The sequence below is a fragment of the Chamaea fasciata genome, unplaced genomic scaffold (genome assembly GCF_029207755.1).
Source record: "Chamaea fasciata isolate MVZ Bird 193981 ecotype frontalis unplaced genomic scaffold, bChaFas1.0.hap1 SCAF_35, whole genome shotgun sequence".
Lineage (NCBI taxonomy): Eukaryota > Metazoa > Chordata > Aves > Passeriformes > Sylviidae > Chamaea > Chamaea fasciata.
This window is the reverse complement of record NW_027094120.1, coordinates 880,006-904,926: the sequence shown is the minus strand read 5'-3', so window position 1 is coordinate 904,926 and position 24,921 is coordinate 880,006. Positions and strand designations below refer to the sequence as shown.

The following is a 24,921-nucleotide window of genomic DNA, read 5'->3' as shown; positions in this document are numbered from 1 at the left end:
TGCAGAGCCCCAGGAAGGTTCAGCACAGGCCATTCACCATCTGATGGGCCCTGGCCACCAACAAGCAGAACCTGAGGCAGCCCTGAGTCCCCTGAAGGCCACGCTGGGACCCTGATGTCATCCCACTGAGCCCTGGGAGAAAAAGGAGCACAAGGAGCCTCTTCAGAGTCTGTTCCTTGGGCCTGTTCCTGAGAGTGACTCTGCAGGGAGAGCAAAGCCTTCCTGCCCTGCCCTCCCTGTGCTGCTGGAGCTGCTGTGCTGGAGCCCAGCTGTGTCCCAGCAGTGCCCATGGCCAGTCCCTGCCTGCGGTCACAGCAGGGACACGCAGCAGGACAGTGACCAATGTGCCAGAGCACTGCGGCCTTACAGCCACAGAAGGGCTGGGAAGGAGAGGCTGGAGCTGGGAAGAGCAGCACTGAAAGGACCAAGCACTGCTGCTCCCTGGCAGTGTAGCTGTGCTGGGACTCTTTTCCCCTTCTCCCCTCTAACTTCATGCAGGTCACAAAGATGGGATCCCAGGAAAAACAAGCACTGCAAGGTAGTTTATTTTCTTGAAATGTAGCAATACAGTAAATCCTGGTTTACAGAGCTTCTGGATAAAATTCAAGAGGCAGACAGTGAATTAGATGGGGGTGATTAAAAAAATTTCACTGGGGATAATTTTCTGACAGAAAAACCCATTGAACACTACCAAAGACCTGGGAAGGCCTTTTGAGCCTGTCATGAGTTCCATTCTGAAAATTATGGCCAAGAAAACAGGCAGTTTGTTGCTCCTGAAAAGCATCTACTCATCATTTTCCTCAGGGCATCCTTGAGCTCCTGGTTCCTCAGGCTGTCGATGAGGGGGTTCAGGGCTGGAGGCACCACCGAGTACAGAATCAACAGGGCCAGATCCAGGGATGGGGAGAAGATGGAGGGGGGCTTCAGGTAGGCAAATGTGCCAGTGCTGAAGAACAGGGCGACCACAGCAAGGTGAGGGAGGCAGGTGGAAAAGGCTTTGTGCCGTCCCTGCTCAGAGGGGATCCTCAGCACAGCCCTGAAGATCTGCACATAGGAGAAAACCATGAACACAAAACAACCAAGACATAAACAGATGGAAAACAAAAGAAGCCCAAGTTCCCTGAGTTTGGAGTGTGAGCAGGAGAGCTTGAGGATGTGTGGGATTTCACAGAAGAACTGGCCCAGGGCATTGCCATGGCACAGGGGCAGGGAAAATGTATTGGCTGTGTGCAGCAGAGCGTAGAGAAAGGCACTGGCCCAGGCAGCTGCTGCCATGTGGGCACAAGCTCTGCTGCCCAGGAGGGTCCCGTAGTGCAGGGGTTTGCAGATGGACACGTAGCGGTCGTAGCACATGATGGTCAGGAGGGAAACCTCTGCTGAAATGAAAAATAGAAAAAGAAACACCTGTGCAGCACATCCTGCATAGGAGATGGTCCTGGTGTCCCAGAGGGAATTGTGCATGGCTTTGGGGACAGTGGTGAGGATGGAGCCCAGGTCGGTGAGGGCCAGGTTGAGCAGGAAGAAGAACATGGGGCTGTGCAGGTGGTGGCCGCAGGCTACGGCGCTGATGACGAGGCCGTTGCCCAGGAGGGCAGCCAGGGAGATGCCCAGGAAGAGGCAGAAGTGCAGGAGCTGCAGCTGCCGCGTGTCTGCCAATGGCAGCAGGAGGAAGTGGCTGATGGAGCTGCTGTTGGACATTTGCTGTGTCTGGCCATGGGGGCCTGTTCAAGGAGAAAAGATCAGTGACAGGTTAGGAGAAAGTTCTTTCAGTAAAATCAAAGCCTTTTCCCACAGACCATTCTTCTGTATCACACTGACAGCCTTTTGATTTTCTAGCAGATTTTCCTTAAACTCCAACTGGGGAGCCCTGGTTGGTGCTGGCTGAGTGGGTCTTCAGGTTCAGGGCAATTACATGCAGGGTTTTTACAATTCAGCCTTGCCGTGCAGACGTGAGAGAGGGACAGGGAACCCGTCCTCGTGTTCCACTTTGAAACCCTGTTGATACAGAAGTCTCTGTCAGCTTGTACTCCCACTGCCAGTGACCAGGAATGGTAAAGTCTGTTTAAATGTTCTAGAGTTTTTTCAACAGCTTTTCTTCATCTCCACTTGACTATTTTTGATGTCAGAAACTCTCAGCATTTCTGCTGCTGCGCTCAGGGAGAACAGAGCAAGTTCTCTGAGGCAAGGTGGTGCATGGAGAATGAGGGGAGGAGGTCTGTCACCCCGTCCTGTTCCAGGATTCTCTGGGCTTTCACCTGTCCCCTACACAGGATGATCACCCTCCCATGTTTCCTTTAAAAACCATCCTGACACTACTGAGAGCTGATGTATCCATCACAGTCCACCCAATGTCCATCCTCTTCTCAAGGGCTCAGCCCCACATTTGTACCCAAGAACACACGGGACTCATTCCACCAACCCAACAGCATTTTCTCCATCACAGAACTTGTGTGTCTCCCCGTGGGGCTTTCAGATAACACAAAGATGCTACAGGGCAGGTTTGCATTGTGGAGGGAAGCTGGAAGTTTGGAAGGAAATCTCAGGGAGACTTTCAAGTGTCCTAATGATGGCACTGGATTAAATGAGATGGAGCTCCTTCCCTGGCTGCAGTGACAGCATTGCCCACAGCCGGGCACTGGGGACAGGGTCACCCTGAGCCAGCTGTGCCCCCTCCCAGAGCCCCCCAGTGCCAGGCAGCTGCTCGCAGCCCTGTGCTCTGCAGAGGGAACTGGGCCCGGGGCTGCAGAGCTGCCCCACGGCTCTGCTGCAGCTCTGCCTGCACAGGAGGGGCTTTATGCCTTGGACCCTCTCTTGGTTTGGGAAGACAGGTATCTGCTAGGTAATAAAAAAAACAACAACTGCAGTTTCTTTTGGGATGGAGAGTGTAACCCCCCCCCCCTTCACTCTCTTTTTTTTCTTTTTTAATTATAAATTACAATCAGAGGCTCTTAGGCAAAGATTTGAGAAATAGGAATAGCAGTTTTTTATTAGTATGTATTACAAAGTAAACAAACACAAAAAAACCCTCACCAAACAACTACAGCATTAATAATAAACGAAAACAGTACCAAGATCCTTGAGGGTTTTGTTTCACAAAACATAGGGCAGTTTGGTTTCGGTGTCTCTGCAGGATCCTCAGAGCACCAAGCTGAAACTTTTCCAGCCAGCAACAGCCGTTCCCTCTCTCCCCGAACGCCGAAAAAAGAAGAGCCCGCAGCTGTCTCAAGCTTTGTCTTTTACCTGCATTATCTCTTCCTTCTAACTTTGTCCACCTCTTTGTTTTGGTTAAGTACCCTCAAGTATCCAACACTTGGTCTCCTTGGTAACTTATGGGGAAAAAATTCTTTAGAGAAAGAAGGAACAAACCTAAACCCCAACAGACCCCCAGCCCTGAGGGCAGAGGCTTGGCTGGGGGACAAGAGGGAGGGGGCTTGTTCCAAGGGAGGGGCTGCACTGGAAAGGATCCTCTGGAGATCTCTCCCTGCCACAGCATTTCTGGGTTTTGTTTTCTCTCATTGCCTGATCTTCTCTCTGCTTCCTGGAGATTTTTCTCCTGGAGGTATTTCCCTGTTCCTGATCTCTCCCTGCCAGCACTCACAGACCCCAAATCTCTGTGCACCCTCCTTGGCCCTACAGAAACCTGCCTGTTTGCAGGGCACTGGCTGGGGGCAGGTTCTGTTTGGAGCTTGGAGAAAGGACAGGTCAGACTAAGCCTGATGGCTCCAGTGAAGGTGATGCTGGTGCTGTCCATGGGCAAAGGAGTGGATGAAAGCACTTTTGGCAACCCATGAATAGCACTGGAGGTATAGTTCAGATGCCTTAGGGACTTTTAAACATGAAGTTGTTTATTATTTATCCCCCCCGTTCACCAGGAGTAAGAAACTGAAAACAATGACTCAGTAAATTTTATCTTTATAAAAATTATTGTCCTGGAAATATTCCTGGAGTGAGCAGAAGCCCTGAGCATGTCCACATGGTTACAGCAGAGATAGTCTGAGTTGTACTTACAGAATCCATAATGGGATGTTCCTGCTTTAGGAGATCATTGCAGGAGCTGCAGCTGCATTGTCCTGCAGCCAGAGGCTTCCAGTGTCAAGGGCTGGAAATGATTCTCGCCCAGTCAGTCCTCAGCATCTTCCCAGCCCTGAGTGATTGAAGCTCTCTGTGCCTGTGTGCTGGGCCCAGGGTGGCTGCAAGCAGTGCCCCAGCCCTGCTGGGCTGTGCACAGGAGCCACTTTGATGGAGAAATGCCTTTTTGAAGCTCATCTCGGTTGCCAGGAGGTGCCTCTGTGTCAGGAGCCCGGCCCAGCTCAGCAGCACAGACACGGCACAAGGATGTTAATGAGCCTCTCAGGGATTTGCTGTTGTTTACATCAGACTCAGTCCCTGAGAGAGTGTTCAAAAAACTTCTCAAGGACTCAAAGTCAGATTAAAAACGCCAAAGTTTCTTGAAGTTTTAAATGGGTCCCATTGAGGGACACGCCTGAGAAAGTGTCCCCAGGTTCCAGTTAGAGCAGAACACCGCAGGCACTGATGACAGGTGGGGACAAACAAGGCAAAGGTGTCTCTGATGCTGAGCACACCTGCATGTGTTTCAGGAATGCAAAAGGCCAAGGCCTGAGCTCCAGCCCCTGGCAAGGCAGATGCTGTCCCTTCCTGTGGTGGTTTTATGTTGGCTGAATTTTGTTTACTAGCTGGCAGATAAGATTTTGGGAGAAAAAGCTGAAAGAGGCTCAACCTAAAAGTAAAAACAGATAGATTTTATTAGCATACACTAAGAAAAGAGAAAAAGGAAAAATGAGACATTCAAACATCTTTCCACTTACCACAAACTGTTCACTTTCCCACTCAACAGAGAGAAAACTATGATTTTTAGCCAATTGCAACTATTTAAACACAATCCTGCATCACCTTGGGAGAGGAGCCTCTCTAGAGTTTATGGAGATACATGCCACAGGAAAAGGTCTGGTGGTTCTCATGGTCACAAATCTGCAACCACACGGAATTTTTGCAGATTCTGTGCAGTCCCACCCATATAACAGGTTCCCAAGTTGCTTATGGGCCTTTGCATGTTTGGGGTACCATTTTAAGAATGCTTTTCTAGTATAAAGCAAGGATTCTCTTTTTCTTTCTCTAAAATCATCACTACCTCAAAAGAAATAGAGACCTCCTTTTATGCCTAGGAGTCGGAACTTCAAAATTACTTCCTTTCTAGAAGCATCTTCATCTCAAAGGCTGAGACTTCCTTATTTTTTCCCAGGAGCCGGGTATATTTTCTATTCAAAATCCTAAATTAAATCTCATTCATATCAGTACATACAACTGTTTGACTAGAACTTGCATTCTCCCAAACGGCATTATAATAATCTATTTTTCTGTAATTCACATCCAGAGAAGTCTGGTCAGAAATATCCACTTCTTCCAATAGTCTTTATCAGTTCTTGTGCTAACTTTTGTCTCATACTCGCTCCTTACATTTCAAATCACTATGTCTTCTATGGAGGAGGGAAAAAGTTTAATGTCTTTGCCTAAAGTCCCTTTTTTTTTTCTTCTCCAGCTGACTCCCAGAACTTCAAGGCTGAAAGTGATAGCAGGGGGAGCATGGAGAAGAATCATGCTCAAGAACACTGATGGATGACCCTCCTCCACCCCTGGTCTGATCTAAAGCAACTCAAACTTGGATTAGCTCCCTGGAACACCAGAGAAGAATTTTCAAAATTCTCTCCTCCATCAGCCAGCACAGGTTTAGGATAGGTAAGTCATGTTTGAGCAACCTGATCTCCTTTTATGACCAGGCGACCCGCCTGGTGGATGTGGGAAAGGCTGTGGATGTTGTCTGTTGGGACTTCAGCAAGGCCTTAGGCACTGTCTCCCACAGCACGCTCCTGGAAAAGCTGGCAGCCCACGGCTTGAACAGGAACACTCTTTGCTGGGTTAACAACTGGCTGCATGGCCGGGCCCAGAGAGTGGTGGGGAAGGGTGCTGCATCCAGCTGGCAGCCAGTCACCAGGGGTGTTCCTCAGGGGTCTGTGCTGGGGCCAGCTCTGTTCAACATTTGTATTGACAACATGGATAACGGTATTGAGTCTTTCATTAGTAAATTTTTAGATGACTCTAAGCTGGGACCATTTGTCGATCTGTTGGCAGGTAGGAGGGCTCTGCAGAGAGACCTGGAACAGTTGGATGGGTGGGCAGAGTGCAACAAGGTGAAGTTTATTAAGTCCAAGTGCTGAGTCCTGCATTTTGGCCACAATAACCCCTGCAGTGCTCTAGGCTGGGGACGGTGTGGCTGGACAGTGCCCAGGCAGAAAGGGCCCTGGGGGTTCTGGTCGACAGCCAACTGAACATGAGGCAGCAGTGTGCCCAGGTGGCCAAGAAGGCCAATGGCACCTGGCCTGGATCAGGAATGGTGTGGCCAGCAGGAGCAGGGAGGTCATTCTTCTCCTGTACTCGGCACTGCTGAGGCCACACCTCGAGTGTTGTGTCCAGTTCTGAGCCCTCAGTTTAGGAAGGACGTTGAGATACTTGAACGTGTCCGGAGGAGGCAACAAGGCTGGTGAGGGGCTTGGAACACAACTCCTGTGAGGAACGACTGAGGGAGCTGGGCTTGTTTAGCCTGGAGAAAAGGAGAGTCAGAGGTGACCTTATCACTCTCTACAACTCCCTGAAAGGTGTTTGTAGTCAGGGGGGGTTGGTCTCTTTCTCCAGGCAGCCACTGACAGAACGAGAGGACACAGTCTTAAGCTGCATGAAGGGAAATCCAGTTTGGAAATTAGGAAGAAGTTTTTCACTGAACGAGTGATTAAAAAGTGGAATAGTCTGCCCAGGGAGGTGGTGGCATCACCATCCCTGGATGTGTTGAGAAAGAGACTGGATGTGGCACTTGATGCCATGATCTAGGTGAGGTGTTAGGGCTGGGTTGGACTCGATGACCTTGAAGGTCTCTTCCAGCCTACACATTCTGTGATTTTGGGAGACAAGAGGTTCCGGCAGTCAAGCCCAGAGCACGGCCACCGGCCGCCGCGGCCCCTGGCACAGGGCCAGCACTGCCGATCTGCAATCCTCCTCCTCTCCCCATCAGAGGAGCTGGAAGAAAAAGGGGACAGTGCCGGCCCAGGCAGCTCTCCTACAGGCAGTGGCCCTCCCAAGGCCTTGCCGGGCCTGGCTCTGGGGAGGCCTAGCCCGAACCTCTGACTTATGAAGTGGTGTTAACTCCTTGCCAGCCAGAAATAGAAAGACGACTGAGTCACTTGGTACCTTTGATTAAAGACTGGGTCCCAAGAGACATGTACAACGCTCTGATTTGTCAACCAAGCTGTCAATCCATACTATTCCTTCTTAAAAAAAAAATAAAAATCTTTCACATTCATGCTAAACCACCACATTTCCTCAGTGCTCAGGGCTCTTCCCGGCCCACTGGGATGTGGGGATGTGCAATGCCAAGGGCAGCAGCATGGGGCGGCCCCTGCCAGGCTGCTGAGCAGGGACAAGGAGGCAATGAGGCCCCAGGCCTGCAAGGGTCACTTGTCTCCTCCTCATGGCTCAGGCCCAGGCCCAGCAGCCATGGCCAAAGTGCTGCAGGAGTTGGCTCTGTCAGGGCCTTGCAGCTGCTGCCCATCCCTGTGCCCTGTGCAGCCCAGGCTGTGCTACGGTGTCCGTGCCCTGCGCCTCTGTCCCTGCAGGCTGTCGTCATCGCCCGGCTGCCCCACCTGGCTGGGCCCTTCCTTTGCTGATAGTTCTGCGTCCTGCCTGCCTCTGCCTGGCCACACAGAGCCTTGGGCTGCTCCAGACTGCTTTGGGGGGACGTGTTGCAGCACAGCCCTGCCCTGGGACAGAAATTCCTCTCCCTCTGTGTCCAGTCTGGTCCTCCACTGCTGCCCTTGGTACCATTCTTTATTTTTCAAGCTATTTTCTGCTCTGAAGAAGAGCTCTAATATCTCTGAAACCACCTTTCAATTCCTGCCAGGCTACTCTTTTTCTATTCTCAGTTTTCACACCACTGAGCCCTGGGCCCTCATTCTCTATATGAGTCATGTGCTTAAGGCCTCCAAATTTCATCTTGGGTGTCTTTTGTGTCCTCCAAGGTCTTTTCAAATTAAAACATTGTGGTCATACATAACCCAAGAAAGACTGTGTTTATTTTTAGGCCTTTAGTGGCAGAGGAAGGGGAATGCCTTTAAAATGGACAAGGATAAATTTAGATTTGATATAAGGACAAAATATTTTATGATAGGTTGACAAGACAGAAAACCAGGTTGTCAGTGGGAGTGGATGTCCCATCCCAAAGGTGTTCAAGGTCAGGAGATATTAGCATCCTGCACCCTGGTCCAGTGGTAGCTGTGCCTTCCCATAGCAGGGACAGTGCAGTAGAGGATATTTTTGGGCCATTCTAATTAAAAAAAAAAAAAATTACTTCAAGGAAAGTTCTGACACTTCTTCCTGAAAGACTCACCAAGGGAGTCTATGGCAGAGCTTTCCTGCATGACCTTGCCAGTTGAGCATGGGGGGGTTCTGAGATACATGATAAGCATCCACAGAGGGCATTTGGAGCCTGTGCAAGATTTCCCATGGGATGTCTGAGAAAAGAACAGAGGAATGGAAAGGATTCAGGGATCAAAGTGGTTTTATGAGGAACAGGCATAAGAAAACAGAGAGAAAGAAGGATAAAAACAATATCATAATGTATAAAAAGCGCTTACACTATTTGCTGGTCAGGACAAGTTTTGGCTGTGCCCTGTAGCTGATCCCCACAGCCTGTGGAATTTTCCTAAACCCTTGATTGCCAACAACTCTCTGGGACAAGGCAGCTCTCTCTGCTGTGGTACTGAGGGATGTCCAAGTGCCAGATACTGGAGTGGGGACCACAAACCATCAGGGTATCAGCTTATATCCAGGCTGGAATGCGTGGTTCCTCCCTCTGGGCAGAGCATCTCACAATGGGATAGTGAGTCATGTGATAAGGCCTGATGGGCCCATTAACAGGAGGTAGTCCAGGAGGGGGTTATCTGTGAGCTGTGCAGCAAAGGTGCTGATGGGCCCATTAACAGAAGATAAGCCAGAGTGGAGGAGGCAGGGAGCACTGCCTCACCTGGTTTCAACAGTTCATGAAGATGGTGATAGAATATACTTCAACCCAGGACATTGCCCCTCTCCGCAGACACGTGAGCGTTGTCTGCTGTCGGGATGACCCCGGCTGTGTCAGGGGGTGCTGCTACGTGGACACGAGACAGCCGGTCCTGTCCTGCTGGGTGCCAGCAGTGCATCGCAGCAGTCCTGCATCCCCGTCAGGATGCCGGCCAAGAGAGGTCCTGGAAGCTGAGGGAGCCGATTTGAAGCTTGCGCGGGTGCCTACAGGTCAAGGCCAAGGGCGTTCCCTCAGGATAGAGCAGTCCTGAGAGGTCTCTAGAATTCAAAGAAATCAGCAGACAAATGCATTGTCCACCAAAAGCTCTTTGATTGGCAGGAGGTTAGGGCTCTGCACCCCACCACAAGGCTTCTTTGCCACGTCCAAATTGCAGTGGGTTTCTGTAGGAATTCTATCAGAAATACCTTCCGTCTTTAGACTGCTGAGGTGATTCCATAGGCAGGGGCTTAGAAAGAAACACATTGCATCAGAATCCTAGACTTGAAGCTAATGTCCACCTGCTGGCCAGGAGGAGTCTCAGCGCACCAAAGCAGCTCATCTTCCTCACCCCTTCCCTGCACAGGGCTGATTCTGTAGCCGCCCTTAGGTCTTCCCCAAGGCTATGTCTAAAGCTTTTTGTCAAGTCACTCTCTTGCCAAGTTAGGCTTCCAGGTTTTTCTTATGTGAACTGGTGCTAAGTACTTCTGGATATCTGTGCTAAGTACTCTTTCCTTCTGTCAATTGCCTGTGCTTCCTTACATCAAACAAAGGCCTTGTTTGGTTCCTAAATGTGCCTGATGCTGGCCCAAGTCTTTTGGCACTGCTTGCTTTCCTGTGGCATGTTCTACCTCCCCTGAGAGTAAAGAGGGAGCTGGAGAAGGAGCTTGCCAGGCTGCTCTCCATCCTTTACCAGCAGCCCTGCTTAAGCGGACAAGTCCGAGCTGAGCGCAAATGGAACAGCTGAGCACGGGAAGGGTGGGTGGGAAGGATGATCCAGGAACCGTAGGCCTGGCAGCCTGAGCTTGCTGCCGGGGAAGGCCTTGGAGCACATCCTCCTGAGTGCCATGCCACGGCACGTGCAGGGAACCAGGGGGTGGGAAAGCTGTGCGGAGGGATGGGGACAGCTGCGGGTCTTGGCAGGGCGTTGAGCTGGGGTTGGTGTTGCTGGGCGTGTTGGGGAAGGAGTCGTCTGGAAGAGGAGAGGTCTAGGCTGGAACTGGAGTCACTTTGAAGGCACCACCTGTGGTATGGCACAGTTTTGGTTATGGAGGACAGAAGGAATAGCTGAGACTTATGAAAAGCCTGATGTCTCTGTGGAAGTGAAGAACGACTCAAGAAAAATGCAGAACACTTCCACAAGCTAAACACAGGTCCCAAATGGGAAAACAAACAAACAAACGATTGTGACCTCCAGAAGGAGCCCATGCACCCTTGGGCTAGAGCGCTGCAGAAGCCAAGACATAGAGCTTCACTGAGCCAGATGCTCACCTGGAGCACCAGCCCTTTGGTGCCTCAACATGGCAGATCAAAGCCCATTTCCCAGCTGTCACTGGCTGGGGCAAATGCTAGGTCCTGGCAGGACTGCAGCACTCAGCATCCTTAGCCAGCAGCAGCAAGTGCTGGCTGGGCAGAAACTTGCACCTCTGCCTTGCACTAAAGACAGCACCCTCCAGAACTGGCATTTACTATCTCAGGAAAATCTGACTCTGCTGTCACCACAGCGGTTGGGTTGTGGTAACTTTGCTCATTTTGCTCCTCTTTGGCCTCTTCTCCAGCAGAAGAGAGAGCCATCAGCACTGCAGGTGGCTGAGGAGCTACCACTAACTGTAGCAATGTATCTGCAGCAATGTATCTGCATAACTTGGAATACAAAGTGCTCAAGCCCAACTACCACCTAGAGATATTAGTTACAAGTAGCAGCTCTTTGGGAATATATCAAGGCCACAGAGACACAAACTGGTCTAAAAAGAAGAGGAGCCTGGGAAATTGAATACCAGGACAAGAAGAATGAGCTAGAGGCCATGAAGGCTCAGAATTATAGCCAATCAAATTGCCTAAGGCACGTGTGCTGAGCCAACAAAGAAGACGAACCAATCAAGAAAGGCATGAAGGTGTGAACAGTGGTCTTACAATCTATAAACATAGTGTAATGTAAATATGAAATGGCTTCTGCAGAAATCCTATTGGTTCTGTCATTCAGAGGTACTGAGCTCCCACAAATATCATTCAGATGTATTTTCCGGCAGGCAGAAAGGAAAATTCAGGACTCAAGCTGTAGCACCAAAGAGCAGGGAGATGCTCGAGGAGGCACCACCTTTGTTTTAGCAATTCAGCAAGTGAGCGAGTCCTTCTGTGAAAGGAACCACTACCCTCCTTGCCTTCCTTCTGGCACCTGAGAAGGACAAAGACTGTCCCAAATGCAATTTGCAGGCTGCCACAAGTCTGTGCTTCTTGTGTCTTTTCAACACAGCTCTACCCAAAGCTGCAGCCACAGCTGACACCGGAGAGGAAAGCCCCTGAGAGCAGCAGAGTCTGTGGGGGCTGTTGGCATTTACCTCTCCTTCTGTGGCAGTGTTGAGTGCTTTACAAACCTCTCCAAAAGTCCGAGAAACAAGAGAGCCACAAAGAAAGGAGAAAGTATTTAGATCTTGGTGTGAAAGCCAGCCCAGACTGGAGATCTCTGCTGGAAATGCCTAAAACCTGCAGGATGCAGAAGGGCTCTGTCAGAAGGCAGATGATGCATTTTGCTCTCAAGTGCATGGCCACTGGGCCTGAAGCATTGAGGATTACTGCCTCAGCTCAGAAGGAGAGTTTCTTCTTTCTTCTCGGGTTTCAGTCTCTAAATTATGCAGTTCTAATCCTGACCATGGAGTATTTCCTTCAGCAAACTCTTGTAAAGAAAGCTATGATAGGGGGTAGGTTTCTCTTTCAGGCAAGCAAGATTCTTCTCCCTCTGTACGTGTGGCCAGCTGATTATAGCTATACAAAAATGCAGAGGAAATAAACACAGAGTTGTCCCATGCTTGAGAGACCAGGAGATCTACCAGGTCCTGTTGCCTACTGCAGGCAAGACCTTGGCAGTGTGATCATTTGACAATTTGACAATGCCTTCTGGCCACGCTTACAAATTCTGACTGGTACTGAGAGATGGGACAATCTATCCTCAGTGTCTGAACATTTTTGCAGCTTGCCTGACTTCAGACTTGATCGATATTCCACCAGGAAAACACCTGGCCCATGGTTTTGTGGTCAGATTCACCCGCTGCCGATATTTTTGACTTTGATGGATTTTCTCATGGGATTTTCCATGCTCACAATTCTCCCTGTGGAAAACAAAATTTAAGATGCTCGCTTTGAAGCAGAGATCCCAGCTTGCAGGAGGCACAAAAGGCAGCCCCATTGCTGGGGCTCTGAAAACTTTGTGGTCAGCTGGGTAACAACAACAAAACAACCAGACAGGCAGCTCTGAATCAGAAATGGCCAGCAGAGACTGATTTTCTCCAGAAGTTCCTGTGGGGAATCCTAAATGTCCCTGTGATATCAAACTGAGGAGGAACACTTGGTCCAGCTACGCTGCCACGTGCGCACAATACGCTATCCTCCAGACAACAAATACACAAGACGTACTCAGTAGCTCCAGGGAGTCCTCCTCGATCTGCTGTTGCTGAGCAGCAGCTGTGTCAGCGCAGGAGATGAACCGACTGCCCGGGATCACCATCTCAGCTTGGGGAGCAAAGGCTCCTTGACACAATGCTCCTGCTGCAGCTGGTTTGGTGCAAGAGCCTGTGTAGATCTGGGAGAAGAAATGAGTTTGGTTCAGAAAGGTGGCTGGTAGAGATGACCCTGAGATGCTGTTCCAAATGCCAGCCCTTAGGAAGATGCTGTCAGCATGCCACACGCAGGGCTCTTCAAATGGATTTTTTGCATGTCCACTTCCCTTTGACTGGATGGCTCAAAGCCAAAGGCTGGTGTTACTGGAGTTCATGGCCAGATTCATCTTCCATTTTCAGGGATTTTCTGAAGGAGGACTGCCACAAGGACCATATTCCACTTCCTCCCTCTTTTCCCCCTCCAAGGGCTGCAGACACACTTGCAGTTCCTTGTTCAAATGTTCTACCTCCTCCCACGGAGTGCTCTTGTCCTCCACCACGTTCAGGTCATGCTCAACTGGCAGCACTTCTGGTGGAGGCAGTTCCTGTGGCTCACACCAATCCTGGGGCTCCTCCTCCTCAGTCATTTGCAGGAGGCCTTTGCAGGCTGCCTGGCCAGATGTCAACACTTCCACCTCGAGTCAAACAGAACAAAGCAGTCAGAGACTACAGCTTGTCCCTGTCAGCCAAGAGTCATCAGCTGTGAGCAAAGGGAAAGAAGAGATTTACAAGGGCTACAGACAGCTTGTTTCCATCCTCTGTCTTGGGCACCATGTTCCACTGTTAAAACACCAAAGGATCAGGAAGGGCAGAGCCATGGGGGAGGGAAATGCACAGGGACTCCCCCTGGGAGGGACCTCGGGAGGTTTCCAGGCCAGGCCAAAGCACAGTCAGTGGAGAAAGGGACACAGGGAGGAGCTGTCTGTGTGCTCTGCCATGGCAGGATGAGATGCAGAGCTGCACAGACACCCAGACCATGTAGATCCCTGCAGGAGCTGATCTCACTCAGTGGCTCCCAGGCCTCTGCTGCTCTCTGGTTGCTCTGGTTTGATGTTCCCTGGTGGTCACACCCAGCCCCACACACACCAGTGCTGTGTGCACACACACCAGTCTCAACAGTGCCTGGGCCCCAAAGGACACAGGACCTGATGGTTTGTGGTCCCCACGCCAGTATCTGGCACTTGGACATCCCTCAGTACCACGAGCAGAGAGAGCTCCCTTGTCCCAGAGAGTTCTTGGCAGCAAGGGGTTTAGGAAAATGGCACAGGCTGTGGGGATCAGCTCTAGGGCATGGCCAGGGATGGGCACTGACCATCACCTCTGAGCAAACCACCTTGATCCCCCATCCTTTCCCTTCCTGGGGCCCTTTCTTAGATACCCCATGGGAAATCTCGCACATTGCCCAAATGCCCTTTGTGGATTTCCATCGTAAATCTCAGACCCCAACGCAGAACCTCCCATGCTCAGATGACATCATGCTGGAAAGCTCTGCCATTGACCCCCTTGATGAGGCTTTCATGAGGAGGTGTCAGAACTTCCCTAAAATTAAATTTTTATCTTCTGTTTTTTTTAAAATTGGAATGGCCCTAAAATATCATGTACTGCAGCCCCCTTGCTGTGAGAAGGCACAACTACCACTGCAACAGATGGTCAAAGCTCCAGATCTTGAACAGTTTTTGGGATGGGGCACTCACTTTTGTGGACAACCTGTTCCTGTCCTGTCAGCATAAACACAATATATTTCATTCTTATATCAAGTCTGAATTTATGCTTGACAATTTTAAAGGCTTTTCCCTTTCCACTGCCAATACAGGCTTGTAAAAACATGCCAATTTTTCTGGGATTATGACCATGATGTTTTAATCTGAAAAGACCTTGAAAAGACACAAAAATCTCCCAAGATATGATCTGGAGGCCACAAGCACAAAGCCCGTGAGACTAAGGGCCCTGGGCTCAGTGGTGTGAGTAGCCTGAGAGGGCCTGAAGGGGTGTTTCAGAGATGGTGGAGCTCTTCTTCATTGTGTGAAACTGCCTCAGGATGAAATAATGCCAAACAGATCTCCTGGGGAGTTCCAAACTGGACACAAGGAGAGAGGAATTTCTGTCCCAGGGCAGGGCTGTGGTGCAAAACATCCCCCAGAAAGAGTCTGGAGCAGCCCAAGGCTCTGTGTGGCCAGGCAGAGGCAGGCAGGACGCAGAGCTGTCAGCAAAGGAAGGGCCCAGCCAGGTGGGGCAGCCGGGGGATGACGACAGCCTGCAGGGACAGAGGCGCAGGGCACGGACACCGTAGCACAGCCTGGGCTGCACAGGGCACAGGGATGGGCAGCAGCTGCAAGGCCCTGACAGAGCCAACTCCTGCAGCACTTTGGCCATGGCTGCTGGGCCTGGGCCTGAGCCATGAGGAGGAGACAAGTGACCCTTGCAGGCCTGGGGCCTCATTGCCTCCTTGTCCCTGCTCAGCAGCCTGGCAGGGGCCGCCCCATGCTGCTGCCCTTGGCATTGCACATCCCCACATCCCAGTGGGCCGGGAAGAGCCCTGAGCACTGAGGGAGGGACAGGATGTGCCTTGGCAGGGGCTGGGGCTCGGGCCTCGGCCCTTTGCATTCCTGAAACACATGCAGGTTTGCTCAGCATCACAGACACCTTTGCCTTGTTTGTCCCCACCTGTCATCACTGCCTGCAGTGATGGAACCTGGGGACACTTTCTCCATTTGGTCTCTCTGTGGGTCCCATTAAAACTTCAAGAAACTTCAGTGTTTCAATTTAACTGAGTTCTTGAGAAGTTTTTCGTACACTCTCTCAGGGACTGAGTTAAATGTAAACACCAAATCCACGGGAGAGTCATTAAAGTCCTTGTGCTGTGTCTGTGCTGCTGAGCTGGGCCGGGCTCCTGGCACAGAGGCAGCTCCTTGCAACAAAGAAAACTTTTAGAAAGACATTTATCCTGAGAAGAAATCCTCCTTCAGATGGGTCACCTTTGTTATTTGAAATGTAGACTCAGAGACAAAGTTTACAGTGGCACAACAACCTTTTCTGTTCTTTTCTCATCAATTGTTAACACAATCTTTTTTGTTTATTTTGGTTAATTTGCTTTTAACAGTAGAGAACATCATTCTGTTACATGGAACATTTGCTTCTGAACTTAGACCTATTGATGTCTATGCCTATGGAACCTACGCCTATGGAATATTACCTTTTAAATACAATACATTTGTTTCATGAGCAAAGAAACACGTTGAAGCGAACAATTGTCCCCCAGACTCTCCAGGATCCCTAACTGTTCCGTCAGCGTCCATTTAGCACCTCCCCCCCCCACACCAAAAGCATCCCTGGATCCCCTGAATGCTCCAACCCCACCGATTCCCGTTGGAGCGACTTCAGGGAATTCATCTCCAATCATCCCCCGTGGCCTCGGAGCCCCTCATAACACGGTTCTGCGCCTAAAATTCCTGCCATTCCCCGCGGCCTCAAGAGCCCGGTTACAGCTCCCCAAGCTCCCCCCAATTCCTCCCGAACCGTACACGTTCCCCCCGAGGACCTCAAGTCCCGGCTCGGACACAAAAGTGTCCCCCAAGCGCCTTCCCGGACCCCAAACGCCCCGTTCGAGCCACTTCCGGGACTACAGCTCCCAGCATGCTCCGCGGCGCACACAGAGCCCTATTCCAGCCGTGACTCCATCTCCCGTCATGCCCCGCGCCCCACCGACAGCCATTGGAGCCGCGCCTCGAACTCCCGTGATGCTCCGCGGCCCCGTTACACCGTGTTCTACCCGCGCCTACAACTCCCATCATCCCCCGCGCCCCAGAGAGTCCCCTCAGGGCCCGCAAGTGCCCGCCCGGACCCCGAATTATCCGACAGAATCCTTTAGTGCCCCGCCAAGGGCCCACACGGCTCCCCCAAGTGTCCTCCAGACCCTTAAGTTCTCTAGAAATTCCTTCCCCAGCTCCAAAACATCCCCAAATGTGCCCCAGAAACGTCTCCGTGGACCCCAAAGTAGCCCCTTTTACCCTGTCTGAGAAAATGATGAATACGATTACAAAAGGACTAAAAGCAGGACTAATTAGCATAAGAAGGGACAAATCAATAGCCAATAGAGGTCAATGAATTAATGAAGGGAATTGTGTTACTTAGAACAAATGACCAATATTTTTTTAGTTGCTAAACATGTATACCTTTTTCAATATAAATCTAAAATTAGGTATGTAAAGAACAATAATTACATTATAAATCTGGAAAATATAATTATATTTTAAAAATAATTACATTATTTTTTTTAACAACATAATTTTTTTATGTTTTTGGATGTCAGTCCTTGGTGGGTGAGGTTAGATATGGTGAGGTTGGGGTGAGGAGCAGGTTGTCCAAACAAGGTCAGCCTGCAAGGGGCTCATTCTTCACCGTGCCCAGACCTCTTAAGGAGACATTCCGAATAAGGAACACCTGAGGAATGCTTCTGTCACTTCTTCAATGAACTGAAATATTAAAAATGTGCCCTTGATTAAAAAAAAAATACAAAAAAAACCCCAAAAACAAAACAAAACAAAAGAAAACCACAAAAAAAACCCCAAACAAACAAAAAAAAAAAAAAAAAACAAAACACAAAATCATGAGATGCACTTTCAAATCTCCCTCAACAGAACTCCAAACTGACTCCAAGCAGCTGCACAAGCCCTGGAGACTTGAAGACAACTGAAGAGAGAGAAAGAGCTCGTGAAGGTATTCTGTATTTTCATGAGCCCCACACTGGATTTGGGGCTGAGTCCAGGACGCTTAGGCATGGAGAGAGGGTTGAAGAAGCTGCTCAAGGAGGCAGAAGCAAAACTCCAAGTCCGTTGGAGCATCCCTGGGCCCCACTGAGGGCAGGGAGTGCCAAAGGCTCCCCAGGGACTGCTGAGAGCAGATCCTTGAGGCCAGGATTGCAGGGAGCCGCAGGCTGTGAGCAGGGAACTGCAATGCTGAGCAAGGCCTGGGCTGGTTGGAGGCAGCAGAAAGGCCAAGCCCTGAGCCCAGGCCTGGCACAGCAGGGCCTGTCCCTCCCGGGTGGCTCGGGGCTGCTTGTGGGGCAGTGGGATGGGAGGGGCAGCGAGGACAAATGGCACAAAGCTGTGTGACACTCCCGATCCTCATGGCACTGCGGGCCAGTGTGACACAGCAGGGCCTCACGGAAACAAGAGGCCGTAATGAGCCTGCGGGGCTGTAACACCCCAGAACACTGAAATAATGGGGGTACCCAAAGGTTCTCTTACTCGAGTTTGGTGCACAAGGAGAAATGCCAACCAGATAGTCTCAGGATGAACAGATGCACAGAATATTCTTATTTGCAAGGAACAGTCAAGGATAATAAGTCCAACTCTTATGTGAGTGGCACACAGAAGGACTGAACCCACAATCTCGGTGATATTAGCACCATACTTTAACCAACTGAGCTAAGAGGTCAAAGCAACACACAGCTCTACTGGCAAAATAGAGAAAATCAAGGAACTTGGAAAACCATTTAATAAAACATCCAACTCAAAATAAAACTCTTATCATAGCAGTAGCTTAATTGACTTAGCCCATTTGACCTGGAAACCTTTACAGAATTACAGAATGACAAAATGACCAAATTGGAAGAGACCTCCAAGATCATTGAGTTCAACCCATGTCCCAACACCTCACCTAAGCCATGGCACCTAGTGCCACATCCAGTCTTTTTTAAAACACATCCAGAGATGGTGATGCCACCACCTCTCCAGTCAGATCATTCCAGAACTTTATCACCCTTTCCATAAAAATCTTTTTCCTAATTTCCAACCTATATTTCCCTTTGTGCAGCCTTAAGACTCTGTCCTCTCATTCTGTCAGTGGCTGCCTGGAGAAAGAGACCAAGCCCCACCTGACTACAAACACCTTTCAGGGAGTTGTAGAGAGTGATAAGGTCACCTCTGACTCTCCTTTTCTCCAGGCTAAACAACCCCAGCTCCCTCAGTCGTTCCTCACAGGAGTTGTGTTCCAAGCCCCTCACCAGCCTTGTTGCCTCCTCCGGACACATTTAAGCATCTCAAGGTTATTCTTAACTGAGGGCCCAGAACTGGACACAGCACTCGAGGTGTGGCCTCACCAGTGCCGAGTACAGGAGAAGAATGACCTCCCTGCTCCTGCTGGCCACACCATTCCTGATCCAGGCCAGGTGCCATTGGCCTTCTTGGCCACCTGGGCACACTGCTGCCTCATGTTCAGTTGGCTGTCGACCAGAACCCCCAGGGCCCTTTCTGCCTGGGCACTGTCCAGCCACACCGTCCCCAGCCTAGAGCACTGCAGGGGTTATTGTGGCCAAAATGCAGGACTCAGCACTTGGACTTAATAAACTTCACCTTGTTGCACTCTGCCCACCCATCCAACTGTTCCAGGTCTCTCTGCAGAGCCATCCTATCTTCCAAGCGGTCGACACACGCTCCCAGCTTAGTGTCGTCCACAAATTTACTAATGAAATATTCGATACCCTCATCAATGCCATCAATACAAACATTGAACAGAGCTGGCCCCAGCACAGACCCCTGAGGAACACCCCTGGTGACTGGCTGCCAGCTGGATGCAGCACCCTTCCCCACCACTCTCTGGGCCCGGCCATGCAGCCAGTTGTTAACCCAGCAAAGAGTGCTCCTGTTCAAGCCGTGGGCTGCCAGCTTTTCCAGGAGCGTGCTGTGGGAGACAGTGCCTAAGGCCTTGCTGAAGTCCCAACACACAACATCCACAGCCTTTCCCACATCCACCAGGCGGGTCACCTGGTCATAAAAGGAGATCAGGTTGCTCAAACATGACTTACCTATCCTAAACCCGTGTTGGCTGATGGAGGAGGCAATTTTGAAGATTCTTCTCCGGAGCTCCAGGGAGCTAATCCAAGTTTGAGTTGCTTTAGATCAGACCAGGGCTGGAGGAGGATCATCCATCAGTGTTCTTGAGCATGATTCTTCTCCATGCTCCCCCTGCTATCACTTTCAACCTTGAAGTTCTGGGAGTCAGCTGGAGAAGAAAAAAAAAAAAGGGACTTTAGGCAAAGACATTAACCTTTTTCCCTCCTCCATAGAAGACAGAGTGATTTGAAATGTAAGGAGAGAGTATGAGACAAAAGTTAGCACAAGAACTGATAAAGACTATTGGAAGAAGTGGATGTTTCTGACCAGACTTCTCTGGATGTGAATTACAGAAAAATAGATTATTATAATGCTGTTTGGGAGAACGCAAGTTCTAGTCAAAGAGTTGTATGTACTGATATGAATGAGATTTAATTTAGGATTTTGAATAGAAAATATACTTGGCTCCTGGGAAAAAATAAGGAAGTCTCAGCCTTTGAGACGAAGATGCTTCTAGAAAGGAAGTAATTTTGAAGTTCCGGCTCCTAGGCATAATAGGAGGTCTCTATTTCTTTTGAGATGGTGATGATTTTAGAGAAAGAAGAAGAGAATCCTTGCTTTATACTAGAAAAGCATTCTTAAAATGGTACCCCAAACATGCAGAGGCCCATAAGCAGCTTGGGAACCTGTTATATGGGTGGGACTGCACAGAATCTGCAAAAATTCCGTGTGGTTGCAGATTTGTGACCATGAGAACCACCAGACCATTTCCTGTGGCACGTATCTCCATAAACTCTAGAGAGGCTCCTCTCCCAAGGTGATGCAGGATTGTGTTTAAATAGTTGCAACTGGCTAAAAATCATAGTTTTCTCTCTGTTGAGTGGGAAAGTGAACGGTTTGTGGTAAGTGAAAAGATGTTTGAATGTCTCATTTTTCCTTTTTCTCTTTTCTTACTGTATGCTAATAAAATCCATCTGTTTTTACTTTTAGGTTGAGCCTCTTTCAGCTTTTTCTCCCAAAATCTTATCTCCCAGCTAGTAAAGAAAATTCAGCAAACATAAAACCACCACAGGAAAGGACAGCATCTGCCTTGCCATAGGCTGGAGCTCAGGCCTTGGCCTTTTGCATTCCTGAAACACATGCAGGTTTGCTCAGCATCAGAGACGCCTTTGCCTTGTTTGTCCCCACCTGTCATCAGTGCCTGCGGTGTTCTGCTCTAACTGGAACCTGGGGACACTTTCTCAGGCGTGTCCCTCAATGGCACCCATTTAAAACTTCAAGAAACTTTGGCGTTTTTAATCTGACTTTGAGTCCTTGAGAAGTTTTTTGAACACTCTCTCAGGGACTGAGTCTGATGTAAACAACAGCAAATCCCCGAGAGGCTCATTAACATCCTTGTGCTGTGTCTGTGCTGCTGAGCTGGGCCGGGCTCCTGACACAGAGGCACCTCCTGGCAACCAAGATGAGCTTCAAAAAGGCATTTCTCCATCAAAGTGGCTCCTGTGCACAGCCCAGCAGGGCTGGGGCACTGCTTGCAGCCACCCTGGGCACAGCACACAGGCACAGAGAGCTTCAATCACTCAGGGCTGGGAAGATGCTGAGGACTGACTGGGCCAGAATCATTTCCAGCCCTTGACACTGGAAGCCTCTGGCTGCAGGACAATGCAGCTGCAGCTCCTGCAATGATCTCCTAAAGCAGGAACATCCCATTATGGATTCTGTAAGTACAACTCAGACTATCTCTGCTGTAAGCATGTGGACATGCTCAGGGCTTCTGCTCACTCCAGGAATATTTCCAGGACAATAGTTTTTATAAAGATAAAATTTACTGAGTCATTGTTTTCAGTTTCTTACTCCTGGTGAACGGGGGGGATAAATAATAAACAACTTCATGTTTAAAAGTCCCTAAGGCATCTGAACTATACCTCCAGTGCTATTCATGGGTTCCCAAAAGTGCTTTCATCCACTCCTTTGCCCATGGACAGCACCAGCATCACCTTCACTGGAGCCATCAGGCTTAGTCTGACCTGTCCTTTCTCCAAGCTCCAAACAGAACCTGCCCCCAGCCAGTGCCCTGCAAACAGGCAGGTTTCTGTAGGGCCAAGGAGAGTGCACAGAGATTTGGGGTCTGTGAGTGCTGGCAGGGAGAGATCAGGAACAGGGAAATGCCTCCAGGAGAAAAATCTCCAGGAAGCAGAGAGAAGATCAGGCAATGAGAGAAAACAAAACCCAGAAATGCTGTGGCAGGGAGACATCTCCAGAGGATCCTTTCCAGTGCAGCCCCTCCCTCGGAACAAGCCCCCTCCCTCTTGTCCCCCAGCCAAGCCTCTGCCCTCAGGGCTGGGGGTCCAAGGCATGAAGCCCCTCCTGTGCAGGCAGAGCTGCAGCAGAGCCGTGGGGCAGCTCTGCAGCCCCGGGCCCAGTTCCCTCTGCAGAGCACAGGGCTGGGAGCAGCTGCCTGGCACTGGGGGGCTCTGGGAGGGGGCACAGCTGGCTCAGGGTGACCCTGTCCCCAGTGCCTGGCTGTGGGCAATGCTGTCAGTGCAGCCAGGGAAGGAGCTCCATCTCATTTAATCCAGTGCCATCATTAGGACACTTGAAAGTCTCCCTGAGATTTCCTTCCAAGCTTCCAGCTTCCCTCCACAATGCAAACCTGCCCTGTAGCATCTTTGTCTTATCTGAAAGCCCCACGGGGAGACACACAAGTTCTGTGATGGAGAAAATGCTGTTGGGTTGGTGGAATGAGTCCCGTGTGTCCTTGGGTACAAATGTGGGGCTGAGCCCTTGAGAAGAGGATGGACATTGGGTGGACTGTGGTGGATCCATCAGCTCTCAGCAGTGTCAGGACGGTTTTTAAAGGAAACATGGGAGGGTGATCATCCTGTGTAGGGGACAGGTGAAAGCCCAGAGAATCCTGGAACAAGACAGGGTGACAGACCTCCTCCCCTCATTCTCCCTGCAGCACCTTGCCTCAGAGAACTTGCTCTGTTCTCCCTGAGTGCAGCAGCAGAAATGCTGAGAGTTTCTGACATCAAAAATAGTCAAGTGGAGATGAAGAAAAGCTGTTGAAAAAACTCTAGAACATTTAAGCAGACTTTACCATTCCTGGTCACTGGTAGTGGGAGTACAAGCTGACAGAGACTTCTGTATCAAGAGGGTTTCAAAGTGGAACACGAGGACAGGTTCCCTGTCCCCCTCTCACGTCTGCATGGCAAGGCTGAATTATAAAAACCCTGCATGTAATTGCCCTGAACCTGAAGACCCACTCAGCCAGCACCAACCAGGGCTCCCCAGTTGGAGTTCAAGGAAAATCTGCTAGAAAATCAAAAGGCTGTCAGTGTGATACAGAAGAATGGTCTGTGGGAAAAGGCTTTGATTTTACTGAAAGAACTTTCTCCTAACCTGTCACTGATCTTTTCTCCTTGAACAGGCCCCCATGGCCAGACACAGCAAATGTCCAACAGCAGCTCCATCAGCCACTTCCTCCTGCTGCCATTGGCAGACACGCGGCAGCTGCAGCTCCTGCACTTCTGCCTCTTCCTGGGCATCTCCCTGGCTGCCCTCCTGGGCAACGGCCTCGTCATCAGCGCCGTAGCCTGCGGCCACCACCTGCACAGCCCCATGTTCTTCTTCCTGCTCAACCTGGCCTTCAGCGACCTTGGCTCCATCTGCACCACTGTCCCCAAAGCCATGCACAATTCCCTCTGGGACACCAGGACCATCTCCTATGCAGGATGTGCTGCACAGGTGTTTCTGTTTGTCTTTTTCATTTCAGCAGAGTATTTCCTCCTGACCATCATGTGCTACGACCGCTACGTGTCCATCTGCAAACCCCTGCACTACGGGACCCTCCTGGGCAGCAGAGCTTGTGTCCACATGGCAGCAGCTGCCTGGGCCAGTGCCTTTCTCAATGCTCTGCTGCACACAGCCAATACATTTTCCCTGCCCCTGTGCCATGGCAATGCTCTGGGCCAGTTCTTCTGTGAAATGCCACAGATCCTCAAGCTCTCCTGCTCACACTCCAAACTCAGGGAACTTGGGCTCATTGTGCTAAGTGCTTCTCTATATTTTGGCTGTTTTGTGTTCATGGTTTTCTCGTATGTGCAGATCTTCAGGGCCGTGCTGAGGATCCCCACTGAGCAGGGACGGCACAAAGCCTTCTCCACCTGCCTCCCCCACCTGGCCGTGCTCTCCCTGTTTCTCAGCACTGGCACATTTGCCTACCTGAAGCCTCCCTCCATGTCCTCCCCATCCCTGGATCTGGCCCTGTCAATTCTGTACTCGGTGGTGCCTCCAGCCCTGAACCCCCTCATCTACAGCCTGAGGAACCAGGAGCTCAAGGCTGCAGTGTGGAAACTGATGACTAGGCAAGATCAGAAACATTAAACTGCTGGCCAGTTCTTGCAAATCATTTGTAATAAAGGTCATCTTTGATAGATCTTGTTGCTTTGCTTGCAGTTGTTTTTTTTTTTTTTTTTCCTGTGATTAATTTTCAATTATGTTCACAAAGCAAGGCCACTGTGTGTGCCCTGACTTGTTTTCTTTCACTCCATATTTTCTGTGGTCAAAAGACTGTGTCAGTGAGGAGCTGTGCACTCAGTGACTTTAAACGAACTAAAGGATCTCCCAGAAAAGTTTTCACTGGAGATCCCTTGTTTTGTTCCCTTCCTTTGCAGCTGCAGCAGCAATGTCTGTGTGCAGGGCTGGGGACAGATCAGTGCTGGCACAGCAGCTCTGGCCTGCTGGCCACACCATTCATGATCCAGGCCAGGAGCCATTGGCCTTCTTGGCCACCTGGGTACACTGCTGCCTCATGTCCAGCCTGCTGTCCAGCAGTCCCCTCAGGTCCCTTTCTGCCTGGCCACTCTCCAGCCACTCTGTCCCCAGCCTGTAGCACTGCAGGGGTTGTTGTGGCCCAAGTGTAGGAGCCGACCCTTGGTCTTGTTAAACCTCCCATTGTGGGATTTGGGCCCTGGATCCAGCCTGTCCAGGGCCCTGTGCAGAGCCCGCCTACCCCCCAGCAGATCCACACTCACACCCAGCTTGGTGTCAGCTGCAAATTTGCTGATCGTGGACTCAATACCCTCATCCAGACCATCAATGGAGATGTTGAAATCCACACTGGCTGGGTCTGATCCCTCAGCCATCCTGTGGGTGCCGTGTGATGGCACTCAAGGTGATCTGTTCCATAACCTTGCTGGGCACCGAGGTCAGGCTGACAGGCCTGGAGTTCCCCAGATCCTCCTGCCAGCCCTTCTTGGGGATGGGCTCACATTGGCACCTCCAGTCCTCTGGGACCTCCCTGGGGAGCCAG

General features: G+C 50.4%; 2 protein-coding genes across 2 annotated transcripts; one reads left to right on the top strand and one right to left on the bottom strand.

Annotated features, from left to right (window-relative positions):
• Positions 1-556: 556 nt before the first annotated feature.
• LOC136303506 (olfactory receptor 14C36-like) lies at positions 557-1,698 on the bottom strand. The gene has a single exon (XM_066207164.1). It carries the CDS (start codon positions 1,696-1,698, stop codon positions 742-744), a length of 957 nt encoding a protein of 318 aa, XP_066063261.1. The 3' UTR covers positions 557-741.
• A 21,296-nt stretch (positions 1,699-22,994) lies between these two features.
• LOC136303475 (olfactory receptor 14C36-like) lies at positions 22,995-23,993 on the top strand. Its single transcript, XM_066207137.1, has one exon. It carries the CDS (start codon positions 23,061-23,063, stop codon positions 23,991-23,993), a length of 933 nt encoding a protein of 310 aa, XP_066063234.1. The 5' UTR covers positions 22,995-23,060.
• The last annotated feature ends 928 nt before the right edge of the window (positions 23,994-24,921 follow it).

Bases quoted from the DNA above. Each gene is read 5' to 3' on its own strand.
- LOC136303475 (XM_066207137.1), top strand. From the start codon at position 23,061: ATGTCCAACAGCAGCTCCATCAGCCACTTCCTCCTGCTGCCATTGGCA.
- LOC136303506 (XM_066207164.1), bottom strand. From the start codon at position 1,698: ATGTCCAACAGCAGCTCCATCAGCCACTTCCTCCTGCTGCCATTGGCA.